The 16,390-nt window shown below is 40.3% G+C and overlaps 2 protein-coding genes across 2 annotated transcripts in view; both read right to left on the bottom strand.

The window, feature by feature from the left end:
- The window catches only part of LOC140924161 (uncharacterized), a 54,324-nt gene extending 39,655 nt beyond the window's left edge, over positions 1–14,669 (bottom strand). The window contains exons 1-7 of the mRNA XM_073374226.1: positions 14,508–14,669; positions 13,436–13,550; positions 9,252–9,307; positions 8,144–8,289; positions 6,161–6,359; positions 3,418–3,699; positions 2,457–2,534 (exon numbers count right to left, since the gene is read on the bottom strand). Of these exons, the coding sequence (XP_073230327.1) occupies positions 2,457–2,534; positions 3,418–3,699; positions 6,161–6,359; positions 8,144–8,289; positions 9,252–9,307; positions 13,436–13,550; positions 14,508–14,669 (1,038 nt within the window). The remainder of the gene's footprint in view (positions 1–2,456; positions 2,535–3,417; positions 3,700–6,160; positions 6,360–8,143; positions 8,290–9,251; positions 9,308–13,435; positions 13,551–14,507) is intronic.
- On the bottom strand, positions 987–1,912 carry LOC140945949 (uncharacterized). The gene has a single exon (XM_073395016.1). It carries the CDS (start codon positions 1,853–1,855, stop codon positions 995–997), a length of 861 nt encoding a protein of 286 aa, XP_073251117.1. The 5' UTR covers positions 1,856–1,912; the 3' UTR covers positions 987–994.
- Positions 14,670–16,390: the final 1,721 nt, after the last annotated feature.

The raw sequence follows: 16,390 nt of genomic DNA, 5'->3' as shown, positions 1-16,390 counted from the left end.
ATCTGAGAGAAGTGATCTGTTGTATCGGACACGATATTGCCGCTGACCATATTATTCTCTGGATTATTTATGAAAATATTGTCAATTAAAGTTGCTGAATTACCATAGACTCTAGTCGGCTTATCAACCACTGGGAACATTGAAAAACTTTGCATTGTTTGGAGCAAGGTTTGTGTGTAACTACAAGTTTCATATTTTAACAGATCTATGTTGAAGTCTCCCATGACAAAAATATTTTGTTTTTGACGGCATTGCCGTTCAAGAAAATCTGTCAAGTATTCTAGAAACTCATTAGCGTTATTGTGTTGCCTATAAGTAACACCACATACAGATTTCTTATTGTTAGGCAGATGAAGTTCAATCCATAGGGCTTGATAGCAAGAATTGGAGACTCGTTCAAGGACGCGGTATTTACAATTTTGATCAATGAACAGGCCAACACCACCGGCAGATAAAGGTGTTGGGACCGATTCAAAACAGTATCCTGGTAATTCTGGTACAAAATTAAAACTACATTCACGATCGCATATACGAGTTTCTGTTACACCAATAATAGTAAAACGGAAATTCATTTCACTTAAAACATGATGTTGAAATTCTTCAAAATTTTTCTTTAAGCTACGTATATTTGTATGTAAAAAGGAGATTTTTGATTGCAACTGTTTGCTGTCAATAAACTGCGCAAAGCTGTGTGGGGAATAATATTTTGAGCGTATTTTGTTTGAGGAGAGATTTATATCAGGATCAATATGTTTATCAAGAGAGTTTAGCTGGAATACACTAAGGTCGTAGAGACTACTGAGAGAATCTAGCAATTTTCTAGAAGGTCGATTATCATCAATTAAACTATTAAACTGTGGGTGGGCAGAAGTCAGGACTTTACAGTTATAATATGGTAATTGCGCGAGTAAGGTCTTATTTTCGATCTCGCACTGTTTCTTTGTTTTGTGAGAAGTCATTTTTTATCGTGTACAATAGACATTTTTAGTAAAATCTAACCTTCAATGGCCAATTTACGTTTAAGTTCGTCGAGGTCCGCCATGCTCTTGAGCTTGATTATCCGCGATGTGGAGTCTTTTCGTAAACAAATAACGGGACCCTTTGACCAGCAATATTGATAGTGGAGCTCTTCTTTAACTCTTTTAGCCTGGAATAGGACTGCTTGCATTCTTGGTGAAAGATGATCGTAAATTCTGGCCGAAGACAATGAAGACCCTTCTGGTAGACCAACCGCAGCTGGGGTTACATCGCTAATTTCTTTCCGATGAGACATTAGAGATTCCTTAACCAGCCGTCTCACGAATCTGCAGACTATAGGCTTTGGATTTCCGGCGTTGTTTCTTTGCGGGACACGATGGGCAGTGTCAATATCTTGGATTGATATATTCTCTCCCATTTCTTTAAACAATTTTACACAAAGCTTACTTGTTGTTGAAGCCGCTTCGTCAGAACACACCTCGGGAACACCGACAATTTTAACATTGTATTGAAAGCTATATTCTTGGAATTCATCGATGGCGTTGGCAATGGCGTCCACCCTGGCCTTGACCTGTGAGAGTTGTGAACTTAGTCGTTGCAGCTCTTTGTTGGCAGTGGTTTTGAAGAGAAGAAAGTCATCATATTCCTTGCTTAGGAATTCAAGGCTGTGAGATTTTTCTTTAGCAGAAGGGGCGGCACTGCTGCTTTGTTGTTGAAATAAGTCTTTTAGTCTTGAAATCTCCTCCGTTAACGTTGAAACTTTAGATTTGAGATCGTTATTTTCTCTCTTTAGGTTGGCAATAGACTCAGGCATAATGTGACACACGAAACAAGATAACAAAACAAATAGAAAAAAGCAGAAGGAACACTTAAACATCAGAAATTTACGAAATGTTACGCGGAGCACTTAAACACACGGCCGTCCATCTTAACCACATCACATCATGTTCATGACTCAGAATTTACACAAGTCACAGCAGTTACTATTATTATCTATATGGCTAGAAAGGTCCACACCGCGTATGTGTTTCTTGAATGCTTTGAGGCTTGTCAAGTTTCTGAGCTCACTACTGACTTTTGACCAAATGAAAGGTCCTTGGTAGCGTTTGAAGAGTGAATTTAATATGTTACTGCGGGCGCAATTTCAATGAAGAGAAGCACATGATTTAGAGACTGTTTACGAGGTGGGGGACCCCAGGTAGGTGTGGTAACATGTGGCGGGTCACCCCACCTATCATGTAAACATGATCAAATTAAAATGAGAGATTATAAGGACAGGCGGGTTACCTCACCTGCCTTGGGTCCCCCACCTCCATTTAAACAGGCTCTTGGAGAAATGGTAAAGATAGTTAAATTAACTCAAACTGGCTGTTTACTAGTTATAAGACCGATTACAAGGTGTTAACCCTAGAACTCTAAAATAAAAAAGGTGATCATTCAGATGGGAAGACCTTCATAACAGATCACTCAATTCTTACCCCTTTTGTTGCATAAAGCTCTTGTTCTAATTTTTGTGCCTCTTTCTCCACTTCTTTAGCGGCCTTCTGCCTTCCCAGCTGAAAATAAGAGAAAGAAAGCTTGAACGTTACATACAGTTTGTACATATTTATTAACCTAGGGGCACGACTAATAAATTCCCTACGATTTTCTGAAGTTTAATTTTCGCATTTTATTTCCCAAGTTAGGTTATTTTTCATTGAAAAAAGGAAACATGTGATGGAGAGATGAATAAGAAAATGTCTCACTTTCGTAATACGTCAAATTTCATCTAACATTTTCGGGAAAATAATAACGAGGGCTTTACTTTCCTCTGCTTCACACGTGCTCGCTTCGCTCGCCACACAAAATAGAAAGCTTGCTCGCAGGCTGTTTTTATAAAGTTTCATATAAGACAGCTATTGGCAGTTTAAAAGCGTCTATTCGAACTCAAATCACCACATATCTTTGCATTAACTTTTATGGTTTAACCTGAGAAAGGATTTTGCCTACACTAGGAGCGTTGCGTGACGACACCAAAATGGCTGAGAGGGAGACTAGCATCCGTGCACATCTCAGCCCACTAATTCCGAATCCCGGCCACAAATAAGGAAAATCCCGGATCCCGAGATTCAAAAAGGGAAAATCCCGGATCCCGGATCCCGAAAAACCTATTGCGAACCCTCGATACAGCCGAACGTGTAACGCGAAAAAAGTAATGGTTTATCGTCGTAGCCTGCGAACAAGCTCTCCATGGCCATTTGGTGGAGTCGCGAGTCCCTCGAGGCTGGCTTTGTTCTCTCCAGAAATGGAGAGCTTGCTAGTGGCCTCTCCACGTAGCTGAGGGCGCCTCTCGAAACTTCCCAACGAAGGAGGAGTGTTGAGAGACAGCTGTACTCGCAGGCTACGATTAAAATTATCTTTGAGGTTAAGGCAACATTAGCTTTGTGTATTATATCTAACCTTCGTCGACATGGTGGAAATTGTTGAATCCTTTTCACGTAGTTCCTTCTTAAGTTTTTCAATCTCTCTCTTCGCCTGATGCACTAAGGCGTCCTTTGCAGAGTTTTCTCTCTGTAACCCGTTCAGCAGTGTCGTGGACTGCATTTTTTGCTTGTTTAGCTTTTCATTTTCGTTGGATAGTTGAGCAATTCTTCGCTCCTTCTCAGCGATGTCAGTGCGTAACGATGCGATCTTGTTTGTGGTTGCGTTTGGGTCCGTTTTAACCCAAGCGGAAGCCTTAGGCTGTGAATAATAACCAAAAATATCCCACTTCCTAAGCTTTCACAGTGAAACTCTATTTAAAATAGAACGTTTTCCAAGTTGTCGAGGAAAACTTGCCTTAGGAAATCAAAATACATAAACAAGCGCCCCAATAAACAGTAACAGGTAAAGGTAAAGAGTCCTTATTTTATGTCGGTAGCTCGAAATAATCATCTGACTAAGGGTTGATTTCCACTGTCGCGTAATGTTTCCGTGTGAACGCACGTAAAATTTACGCGCGTAAATGAAATAAAGACATTATATAGGACCGTTTATACGAGAGAAAATAAGTCGCGGCTTACTCGGGCCGAGGCTTATATAAGCCGCGAAAGGAACCATTTATACGAGTACGGCTTACATAAGACGCGAACTGCTGGTATAAATGGTTCACGGTTTAGTTCGCGGCCAGACCGGTCCAATGATGACTTAGTTTGTTTTGGTGCCTAGCGTAATTTGCGAAAAGCGAAACGATTGGCTTTGGTCTAAAAAATCGCCTTATTTTACATTCTTTCAAATTAACTTTTCGCTCAAGATTAGCGTTGCGCTGTTGCGAAACTTGTCGGAAACCTCGACGAAAAGTGCGTCAGCGATCAATCGAGTGGTTTGAAAGAGATGTTCCAGGGATGCATATGGATGAGGTGTTGTTTAGACAAAATTTTGAGTTTTCTCGTGCAGCAGGTCACTTTCCCGCCACTGCAGCGCGCGTCTCTCAGCCGTGAAGATCTGGGATATAATTGAAAACAGAGCATGCGCAGCATTTGCGGACAGCATGCCGCGGACAACGTTTTACGCCGCGGCTTGGATAAGCCCAGCCCAAAACTCCTCGGCCAGGATAAGCGGCGGCTTGAAGTAGCCGTGGGTTGAATAAGCCGTGAACGTAGATTTTGTACCATTTATACGGGATGTTCGCGGCTTATTTAACCAGAGGCCAGAGTAAGCCGCGGCTTGTTTTCTCTCGTATAAACGGCCCTATAATGTATGAAAGGCCACGCGTAAACGTGAAAGTTGAGCAAGGATCAACTTTTACGTTTAGGCGTGACCTTCCACACATTGTCTCTATTTTATTTACGCGCGTTCGCACGATAAAAATTACGCGACAGTGGAAATCCACCCTCACAAACCTAAGGCCGACGGTGCGCTTATTTTATCCGCCCTCTCTCCATGACTGCTCCGTTTTAGGAGTATTTAAAGCTACTTAAAGCTACACAGAAAGGGAAGAAGTCGAAAGAAGGATTTGAGGTCACACCTGGGAATCGTACTCAGGACCTCCCACACAGAAGGCTGCGTACTAACCAACTGTGCTAATCCTTCCTCCTTCATTGAAAAAAAAAAGCCTTGAAAAATTCTCCCCTTAAATTTACTGCAGTAAGCCTACTTTCTCTATAGTTTTTCATAGTAACTCAAGTAAAATTCCGGTTGCCGGCGCTTAAAGCACATGAAGCAACACGCAGATTGAAAACATTCTGCTTGTAATCATTCCCTGTTTCATCACACTTCGGCTATAATTAATACTGTTCCACCGTGCTTTTGCCATCTCTCATTGAGAACAAATACGATGTTTATTAATCATAATAACAACTATAATCTTGCTTACGGCCGGCTAGTTAAAACACCCTCAAAACCCCTTTCATAATTGTAGAAGCAAAGCTCGTATAATCAGTATTCAACAACGTTCCATAGGTAAAGGCCTTATCCAAACTGTTACCTTTTAATAAACCATTTTTGACAAAAAAGGTAGTCCTTTTCGTATACCTTCCATTGAGAAATGGTACCAGTAGTAATACTGGCTACCTATCTCATACCTACTATCAGTTACCTTACATTGACAAATGGTACCCCTATCTCATACCTACTATCAGTTATCTTCCATTGAGAAGTGGTACCCCTATCTCATACCTACTATCAGTTATCTTCCATTGACAAATGGTACCCCTATCTCATACCTACTATCAGTTACCCTCCATTGACGAATGGTACCCCTATCTCTTACCTACTATCAGTTACCTTCCATTGACAAATGGTACCCCTATCTCATACCTACTATCAGTTACCTTCCATTGACAAATGGTACCCCTATCTCATACCTACTATCAGTTACCTTCCATTGACAAATGGTACCCGTATCTCATACCTACTATCAGTTACCTTCCATTGACCAATGGTACCCCTATCTCATACCTACTATCAGTTAATCTTCTTGCGTAGCGTTTGATAAATTAAATTGATATGGCCGTAAGATGCGTCGGCTCGAAATACTCAAGTTAAAGCCCCTTCTGAACACCCATAAAGAAGACAATTTTCCCTACCCTTTCATATACTTCAACTCACGAAATCCTTACTCTGTACATATACCCGACGTCTGAAAAAAAGTACCCCTTTTGGGCGGGGCCTCCCCGTATAGGCATCATGGATAGTATGTCCACTGGCAATATTTAGGACAAACCTGTGCCTGCAATTGGTCCTTTAAAGTAGCAACTTCATTGTTTTTGGCGTGCAGTTGATTCTGGTACATCGCTAGTTTCTGCGCTGCTGCCTTCTCGTTTGCTTCCTTCTCTTGTACAATCACTTGCAACTGCGATACTTGCTCACGAAGCTGATGAATTATGCTTGCATTAGAAAACGCTGAATCCTCTCCTCCAGCTCTGATAATAGTAAAAATACAAAGCATCACATAATGGTCGTGAAATGCTTTCAAACAGCATTTTGATCCTTTAAAGTGACCACAAGCGGCTTTGCAATCGCTTAGCAATCACAAAGGCGACAGTAGCAAAGAGTTACCAATAAGACGAATTTCGCATCCTTTCAAACATCGAATTGTCATCGGATTTTTCCAAATTGTTCAATATGTCAAATGCAGGTGACTTTACCAAGAGTAGAATTCCTTAACGAATGTTCAGCTTACGGGTTAACACCCCATAAGATGTTGCATTAGAGAATGCCACGTTGCCGTCGTGCAGTAAGCCGTGGGCGGCTACAAACGTACCAAAAAGTTTGATAAACCTGACGAGTTGTTGTTTTGTTTTTTTTTTTCACTGGGTTTTCTAGGAGAGGAGGCTCTAGTTCATTGTGTTAATGCGCTACGAAACTTAACTTTAGCAAAGAAATCACTTGTAAATGACAAACTTACAATTTCTTGTCAAACATTATGCCTTCTAAGCATTATATCAAACGTTGCAAACAACTTTAAATAACTGTCAGGCTAATTAGTTTTAAAAACCCAGAATTGCAATCCGTTTCAATCTTCTTAAACTTTGTCCATCCGAGCCTTCTTTTACATTTGCCTTGTTACTTGTATCTTCTACTTTGGTGGCATTTCTTACTGTTTGAATTTTCATAAATTTTGTGGTACAGCTCCTTTAAAATGGCTTATGCATTGTTGGATCCCTAAAGAAGACCATACTCGATCCAACACAGTCTGACGGAGTTTTAGATTTTGTATGCAGGAGTTTCTTTGCTCACCAACCTGAGCGACACCTTTACAAGAATGAATATTAAATGTCATTCTTTCCTTCTTTCGCACCTTACGTGAAAGCTGAAAATCTGCAATTTCCAACCCTAAGCGAGACAGCAATTACCCGATTCATTTTCATTAAAGAGTCCCTTGCAGCATTTCTACATGCAATTTCAGGACTGACAAGTTTCATGTTGCTTTGTTAGTGACCTCAGAATTAACCATTTTTTGCCGAATCATGGCTCAAATCAAAAGAGAATAATTCTGGAATCTAGCGACCGACCGTACACAGGCAGTAGTCAGCGTGGTAGGAATAGTGTCTCCTGTTAGAATAGAAACCGCGTTTCAATATAAGTAAAGCATGTTTAAAAATGGACTCCAAAAGGCAATTTGTATTTTGTTCAAAACCAGTCACTTTATTGTTGACTACAACAACACACCAGAATTAGAAACAAAAGATGTGCCGTTAAGGTATGCGTCGCTTCATGTCAAATGCGGATACCAATTCGACAAAAGCAACGTTGGCCGTTTTTGGTCTTTTTCATTGCCAAGTTGTACCAGTTGTTAGTTACTTTATTGACTGCAAAGAACCACTTTCAACCGGACAAGATAACACGACCGCATTGTTTCTGATGTACGTTTTCAACATATTTGTAAAGGTTATTCAGAACAAATTGCAATAAAATCTTTATTAAAAACTGCAAACGAGCTTGTTTTTCATTAAAGGAAAACCTTCATTATGAAGGCGGATCACTCACTGTCTCGCCTGTCCCAGGCTCTCAGATCACTACATTATCAGATGGCAGGGATGACGCGTAAGTGAAAGGCGCGCGAAAATATGAGCGCATAATCTGGAAAAAGGAGGTTACCTCCAGTTTAAATTTCGCATTCGCGTTTTCTCACGGACCCGGCCATCTCGGAGCCTGGAACAAGCTAACCACTATCTTAAGTGGACACTAACAAGAGCAAATGTACCTGAAACTGCCACTCGACTGCAGAGCTCCTTTCAGATCTACAACCTCATCTCTCAGAGCTGCAATGACGCCATCTTTACGATGACACTCTGCTTCGTATGAAACTAGTCGGCTCAGTTCATCACCCATGCGTAACAGACGCTCCTCCTGGAGAAAATAAAATAAAAACAAAAACAAAACAAACTGTGACACAAGATAGGCAAGATAAGGATAAGATTTGGAAAGTTTTGACACAACAATTTCTGAGGGTATTTAGTCGGAAAAGTAAGCCGACAAAATTGATTCAATTTTTTACACTAAAATTGAGAACCGTATACGATGTAAAAAAGGATAAATTTCAAGGTCAAAAAAGGGTCCGTGCTAAGGCTTTGTCCTGAAAAATATTCAGTATGCATTGTGGCTTCCATGATGCACCAAGCTGAAGCAATTACAAAATACATCACTAACATTATTTTGGTCCTTACTTGACACCATCACCTGACCAGCAGTGTGCAGTTGAAACAAAGCAATCAATGACAAAGATTTTTGTGAGACAATTTTAAACGATTAATAAGCCTACTAGGTAACATGATATTTCTATAGCATCCGTGCCCTCCGCAAAAACCATTCCAAATACCTCATAGCTCTACACAAGGACTTTGCTTCCGGGGGGGGAGGGTGTACTGAACAAGTGTTTATACGGGGAGGCTCCACTTCGAGGTCAAACACCTTGCGTTTTATATACCATTTTTCACGAAAAAGGTACCCCTTTCGTATACATCCTATTGACAAATGGTACCCCTTTCACAAATTTTGTTTAGAAGTTTGCATCCCCAACAGAACGTTTTGTCGACTTTATAAAGACATAAAATTCATCTGTTAGATCTTTTGGGCCCTTTTACAGACCCAAATGACAGATTTCTCTACCCTTTAATACACATCAACGAGTGAAATCCCTACCCTTTCATATACCTGGTGGCTGAAAAAGATACCCCTTTCACACGGAGCCTCCCTGTATAGGACATCATAGGGAGCACACCCCGCCGAGCTTGGCTCCCCAGCTTACATACCATCAACCCCCCTAGACGGTTTTGAGACAACAAATTTCACTGTAGCTCAAAGAAGCTTACCAGATCTTGAATGCTTTGCTCCTCTGTTGTCTGCACTGGACCATTAATCCATCCACCTGTAAATTCAGGAGACAATTGACATGAAAGTCTCAGCATTATTATCAGGGGGGACAGGAGGGGGTGCTAAACTTCCTACCTCCCATACCTTGCATTACTGGGCCCTGCCCCTTTTTTCTTGCCTTCCTCCCCCAGTTGGGTATTTCTGGGAAATCTTGGTGGGGATGTGCCACCCGGTTCTAAAAATCCTGATCTTATTTCAGACAAAAACTTTCATTATCCACACCTGTTTTCAGACCTAAAATTACTTACATTTGTTTAAAATCCATTTTAAATTAGCGTGTTATCCTGCTTTCTTGTTCATTTGGAATTAAAATGACAAATACGTTTATACACTCCCGTAGTTCCCTTGAAAACCATTCCTGGTTCCAGACCAAAATGTGCAAAGTCTATACCCTTTTTTAGTCGAGACTGAAACGGCCCAATAACCCTACCCTTTCAGGCAGTACATATCTATATGGCTTCTAAAAGGGAGTACCATCCCCGGGGTGTCCTCCCTTTAGACTTTTTTCAATTGCAAAATATTACACGCAAGCTCTGACTTCCAGCACTTTTAGAACTCCCCCCACTCATATCCCTCCTGCAGTCTATCCTTCTGGGCTCCCTATCCCCCCTCCACTCATATCCCTCCTGCAGCCTATCCTTCTGAGCTCCCTATGCCCCCACTCATATCCCTCCTGTAGCCTATCCTTCTTGGCTCACTAACCCCCCCCCCCCGCCACTGATATCCCTCCTGCTGCCTTTCCTTGTGGGGTCCCTAAACACCCCCCCCCAACTCATATCCCTCCTGCAGTCTATCCTTCTGGGCTCCCTACCCCCCTGACTAATATCCCTCGTGCTACCTATCCTTTTGGGCTCCCTAACCTAACCCCAGTCCTCTCCCACCTATGAATGCTTTAGAGGAAAGTAACACAGAGATTTTGCAGTGCCCTTAATGTTAGCATGCAATTTTAAAGAAACATAAGAAGTTTGATTTCAATCTCTGGTGACTACTACTACTACTACTACTACTACTGCATACAGGTAATTGTCCTTATTCCATGCTATGTCTTGTTGTTAAAATTCTCACATTCATATGGTCAAGTCAGTGTAGTAAAAGCTACCAAAAAATTGCTGCAAGGATTTCATTTTAAAAAAGATCTTAAATAAAACCATGAAAACCCCCTGCAAATAAAGCAAATAAGCAACCAAAATAAACAAATATTTGTAACTTTAACTCTAGCAGAACTGCAGACTGGCCAGACTAGTCCAGTCATATTCAGAAATTCATTTTCAATCAAAAATGACTACCCTTAACAAAATTTCTACCCTGTAACAGCTCTGTAGCATCACTGGAACAGGGTTGAAAAACTAACCTGTAACAACCCTGTTACAGCTCGTCATTTGGCACAGTTAGCAAGGCTGTTTCTACACTGTAGCAGCCTTGGAACAGCCCTGTCACGTTTAACTCAAAATTTCTTGGTAGACACCCTGTAACAGCCATGTTACAACCCTGTTTCCACCCTGTGATGGACATCCCTGCCACAGCTCGTGAATTGGCACAGTTAGCAAGCCTGTTTTTACACTGTGGCATTCCTTTAACAGCCTTGGTACAGGTTTCATGCATCACAACCCTGTTACAACTTGTTAATTGGCAGTTAACAAGGCTGTTTTTTTTTACCAGGTGCCAATGTTGTGATACTCCCTCTCACACTTCTATACATTAGAATTATAGTACTATCAGAACATAATTTTTTATAACTTCACATCTATTAAAGATGAAACTTAATCTTTTTTAGGCATATTTGAACTCATGAAAATTCCTGAAGCAAAGGAACGATTTGCGCCACAAAAAGCTTCAAAGTTGAACCACCAACGGCTGGTTTAGTCCGTTTAGTCACTTAAGTAACAAAAGCAATGCATTTCAACAAACATACATTGAAAGGACACTTTCGATAAAGGAAAACAGTAAATACAGTCAATTAAGAACTTAACGTTACTTTATTTTTCCCGTGCCGACTTTACAGTGTGTAAAAATATAGACAGAACAAAATTTAAACTGCATGCAACATGATCTGGCTTGTAAACACTTGCTTGCTTTGCTCGATTTAATGTACAACTAGCACGTCAAAATGCCGACTTTACAATAACTGTCCCAAAAAACAAAAAAAAGAACGATTTTTGTCCGCAATTATAAGAGATGAAACACGGAATTGTTCCATTGTAACAACGGTTCCGAGGTTGACAGTTTATAGTTGTTTTGTTCGTTGTAACAAGCTTAATTTGAAATCGCTCACCTCGATCGTCTTTCCTTCATGATCCACAATGTGTTACATTTCCTCATGAAAAGAGCCAATCCATTTGTGTTTCAGTTGTTGCTGAATCGTTTAATGGTGTACGAATTACTAGGCAGGGCAAACAATACTTGAATCTTGCAAGTGCCGCGGAATGTTTTCTGTCCACCAGATCGATCTGTTTCCCATTCTTCGTTGAGAGCTGGTCAAAGCACAGTTATTTTTTTGCTAATACTTTTTCACTCTCTGCTTCAAAAGCAGCAAAAAACGCTCTACAGCCTTTCTAAATCTAAACTGGATGCAGAAAGCGTTTGAATATTTTCGCCTTTCATTCAAATGATCGTGAGTCATTTCAGGAATGGAGATGTGTAATGCGATCTTCCGGTAAAAGTGCTGACCAATAAGATTAAAGTCTTGGATTTCTCCAGGGAATTACCAATGGCGTGTCTGTCACGGAATGAAAATATTTAAGTCCCCTCGATCTCTAGGGAAAGAATTTAATTCCATGCTTGCAGAGGTCTCTCACGCAGGAAAACAAATTGAAGTGATCTGAAAGTCTTTCATTTTTAGTACATTGCTGTAAAAAATTAATTAAGTTACAGCGGTTTTTTTTTTCATTTAAAAGAACAGGAAGAACAGGAGCTGATGAAATAGGTGTTTGTAAAAATGGTAAGCTGATCATAAGAAGGTCTCCGTTTTTAACATGAGATAAAAGTCTTATAAAGAAACCAACCTAAAAATACAAAGGTAGCCACAAAATCGGTAATTAATTAAAGTAAGTGTCAATGAAAAAAAAAAGAAAAAACGAAGCAAATCCAAACAAAACCAAAAACAGCATATTAAAAGGCGTATAATCATCATGTTTGATGATTTAGCGATACCATTTTCACCAAGTTCTTTTTCGTTTTATTTGTTATTAATGATCTAACTGACCCTCGCTCCTTTTAACACTTTTGGACTTTGAAAAATATTGCCATCTTTCATGATGTATGGCGTTTACCGTACTTGGCTACATTAATTATATATATATTGTTACTGCGCTTTGATTATTATCCATTGTGTGAACAGAAATAGACATCCCACAGTTCTGCAGCAACCCGGTTACTGTCAAATGTACCTAACACAGCCATTCTGCATCCCTGTCCTAGTTCTTCTGCATTACTAGGTAGCCCTGTCTTAACCCTGTTACGGTAACTGGATATTTTCACAGCCATGTAACAGGCTTGTTATACTTAACTATGTACACTTTTACAGCCCTGTCACAGCTCCACTTGTTTTAACTCAAGTAAGTTGCAGCTGCGTCATAGCCCTGTTACAGCCAGTTTACAGCCCTGAAATAACGTAAACAGGGCTGGAAACAGGATTTTACAGGGCTCTCACGGGGTTTTTGCAGGGTAGAATTTTTTCTAAGGGTAACTTGATTAGTCTATTCCTAAATAGTATACAGGGCAGTGTATCGTTTTTGGTGAACATTCGACTCCTGAAAACCCTATTTCCTCTCATTTCTTACTTTTGGACTAATCTCCTTAAACTTCTTGCTAACGGAAATGTAATATTCTTCTTTGGCTGCCCAACTTCACTTAAACATTTTCTTAGTTACTCCTTCCCCCTGTATTTTGCACTATCATATAATATTGTATATTATAGTTTTAGCAGGGGGCAATCATTCAATCCCTTCTTCTACAGAAACCAATTAAGTGGCTGTGTTCATTCACCGATATGATCTTAAGAAATTCCGGAATTAACAGGGAAGACCTAATGCGAGCACGATGTCAGACGGGAATGCACGGAATAAGATCATTATTCACAGCATCCCAACTGAAAAGGCTGGATGATAATAATGATGATAGTTACCTCTAGCAACAGGAGGACCAGGTATCCTTTCTCTGCCAGCAGACCTGGGTCGAGTCCTGGTAGCACCAGCACATGTTGGGCGAGATCTCAGAGGAGGGTGCGGCATAACATTAGCCTGAAAAACAACCACACTACAATAAGCAAATCCTGCCACAGAGTAAAGAAGACTTGTGGGAAAACCTAGTTTAATGGCCTTATCGAGCATGGTCTAGTAACCAGAAGATCATGGTTTCCACTCCTTGCTCCTTGGGAGCACTCAGATTTTTTTTCAGAGCTGCCTGTGTGACTTAGTAAATAAACACCTCTTGAATGTATATTTGTTACAACTAGGTCAAAATTAAATTCAGGATAAAATTTTCACCCAGGTTGGTTCTCAGTTTTCTTTGTCTCCTAGCCCTAATGCATGAATAATTAGGGTTAGGAGACAAGGAAAATTGAGAATCAACCTTTTACCTGAATTTAATTTTGACCTGTACCATATATACCAGGCCTCAAATTCGCCATCACATTTCTATCACATATCAACATTCTAGTCCACGCAGTATGGAATGTTTGTCACATGAACCTGGTTTATAATTAGTAGCCTTAGCTCACAAGAGTCTCATGTAGCTTAGTAGTAGAGCATCGGAACTAATAACCACAAGGTCATAGGTTCCACTCCTAATGGGAGTACTGAGTTTCTTCTTTCAAGCCTCCCCTGTCACTGATTGAATAATCTACCTCAGCATCTTTTAATTTCAATTTCACCAAATATCTTCACCATCCTCGGAGACCCAGGGGCAGATAGTGGGGACGAGGGAAAGTCTAAACGGGCGGAAAAATATGGCACAAGTTTTTCTGGCACCAATCAGAAGCCAGAACCGTGGCGACCATTTGGAACTGGTCTGGTAAGACATTGTTTAGACTTTCCCTCGCCCCCTTTATCTGCCCCTGGGTCTCCGAGGATGTATCTTCACTTGCCTGTCAGGCAAATTAAGAACAGAATTCACTAGCCCCAATCACAAAATCCACTAGCCCCAAGTTTTAAGACATGACTTTCGTTGCACACTGGCATTCAGAAAAACTTACTAACCTTTGGATCAGATGGGCATCTTACTTCTGATACTGAGCCACCAGTCCCAGGCAAACTGACTGGTTCAGTGCTTGTATACAGTGGTACACCATCAGTACTCACTAGTGTCACAGTGTTGATATAAGGAAGGGAGGTGACTCCACCTGATGGTAATGTTGCCATTGGTGATGACAGAACATGGAGTCTGTATGATTCCCATGGCTTAGACAGACCCAAGGATGGGTAATGAGGTGTTGAGGATGAATCAACAAGAAATTCAAAACCTGCATTTCCTGTTTAGTTGTACGCATGTTAAGGAAGTTGTGTAATCAAATACATTGGTATGCACTGTAAATTCATTTGACTATATAATTTGAGCAAAATATCACATATCATCAACTGAAAAGAATTACAACTCACTTTGACTCTGACTATGACTTAAGGTTGACGAACGTCAGTCACTGTCAACAGCTGAGTCATATTGGGGGATTAATTAGGACTACATGTACACTCACCACAGACTTTCTTTTACTGTTGTTGTCATTTTTAAAAGGATACCAAATCCAAACCTTATTACATCACCGGAGGCAAGTCTCACAGCTGCATTCTGTACACGACAATCATTTACATAAGTGCCATGAGCTGAGTTAAGATCTTGAACCACAAAACAACCCTCTGCCTCATTGTATTCTATAACAGCATGCTGCCGCTCCACGTTAGAACACTATATAAATAAATAAAGGAAAAATAAACGAAAAAGGTAAACTACACTGTAAATTTCATTGCCTTCCATACATGCAACTGGGCACCTGGAAGTTATCAGTTGCAAATTACATAATTATTATTTATTAACCCTTTTTTCCCTGAACCGCCCGTAACCGCCCGTGCGGATCCAGGTCCTTTCTACCCTTTGTGACGTCATCAGTTTTAACGGTCAAGGACAACTTTCTTCGCTAACTTGGGTAGAGTGAAGAGATCTTTCAAACCATACCAGAATGAGCACAATTCAGTCAAGGACACCGGAGAAAGAAGCAAAAAACCACGTGACATTGACCTGAAAATCTCCATGAAAATCTTGTTCCATTGCCCACCTACCTTTCCTTTCACCTAATCCTAATTATAAGATCCTAAGAGCTTTCCTAAAAACTCTTCCCACCAAAATGAAGCCTACTAAATGCCCAGCAAGAGAAAAAAAAAAATGAGGCAAGAAAAGCGAAAAAAGAAGGGAGGAGAGAAAGCGAAAAGTAAAAGTCAAGACTGCTGTGTCTTTTTTAAACCCAAAAACTATCTCGAAATTTTGCTTTCTGCGCATGCCCGAACTTCACAAGCTGATATTTTGCATCTGGATCAGAAGGCCGCCAAGTGTACGACATGTAAACCGGTTTGTGGTAAGTTTTAGCTCTTTATAGCACGACAGTGACCAGAAAACCACTCGACTAGCTTCAAAACGCGTTTTTCGGCAAAATCTCCAGGAGCGAAATGGGTTAATAAATAAAAACTAAGAGTGACCTGAACAACAATCTTTTATCAACAAAATTAATGCATTATCAAGAATAGGTTATGAGAATTAGTAAAATGATCACAAAAGAGAAATGCTTTGATCCTTTATCAAATTCTCTCGACTAACTCTTTGACTTTAACAAAATGTATGGAGATCAGTCTAGAAAATTTGTATTCAAAAATAAGTTTGAACTTCAAAGGCCCAGTTAATACAGCGTAACCTCTCCCTACAAACATTTGTCTATTGCAGATATTAATTTTGTATTAAATCAGACAACTCAACTACCACACAGTTAGCCCCCAGGGCCCTGAGTTGCTTGAAGGCTGATAATTTAGCACTAATGTGGGATTAAATTTTAATCTGCCAGTGGGTTCCTTTAATTATCTTTTGTTCAAAATTGTTG

This window comes from Porites lutea, chromosome 1 (genome assembly GCF_958299795.1).
Source record: "Porites lutea chromosome 1, jaPorLute2.1, whole genome shotgun sequence".
NCBI classification, from domain to species: Eukaryota; Metazoa; Cnidaria; class Anthozoa; order Scleractinia; family Poritidae; genus Porites; species Porites lutea.
This window is presented reverse-complemented; position numbering and strand designations above follow the sequence as displayed.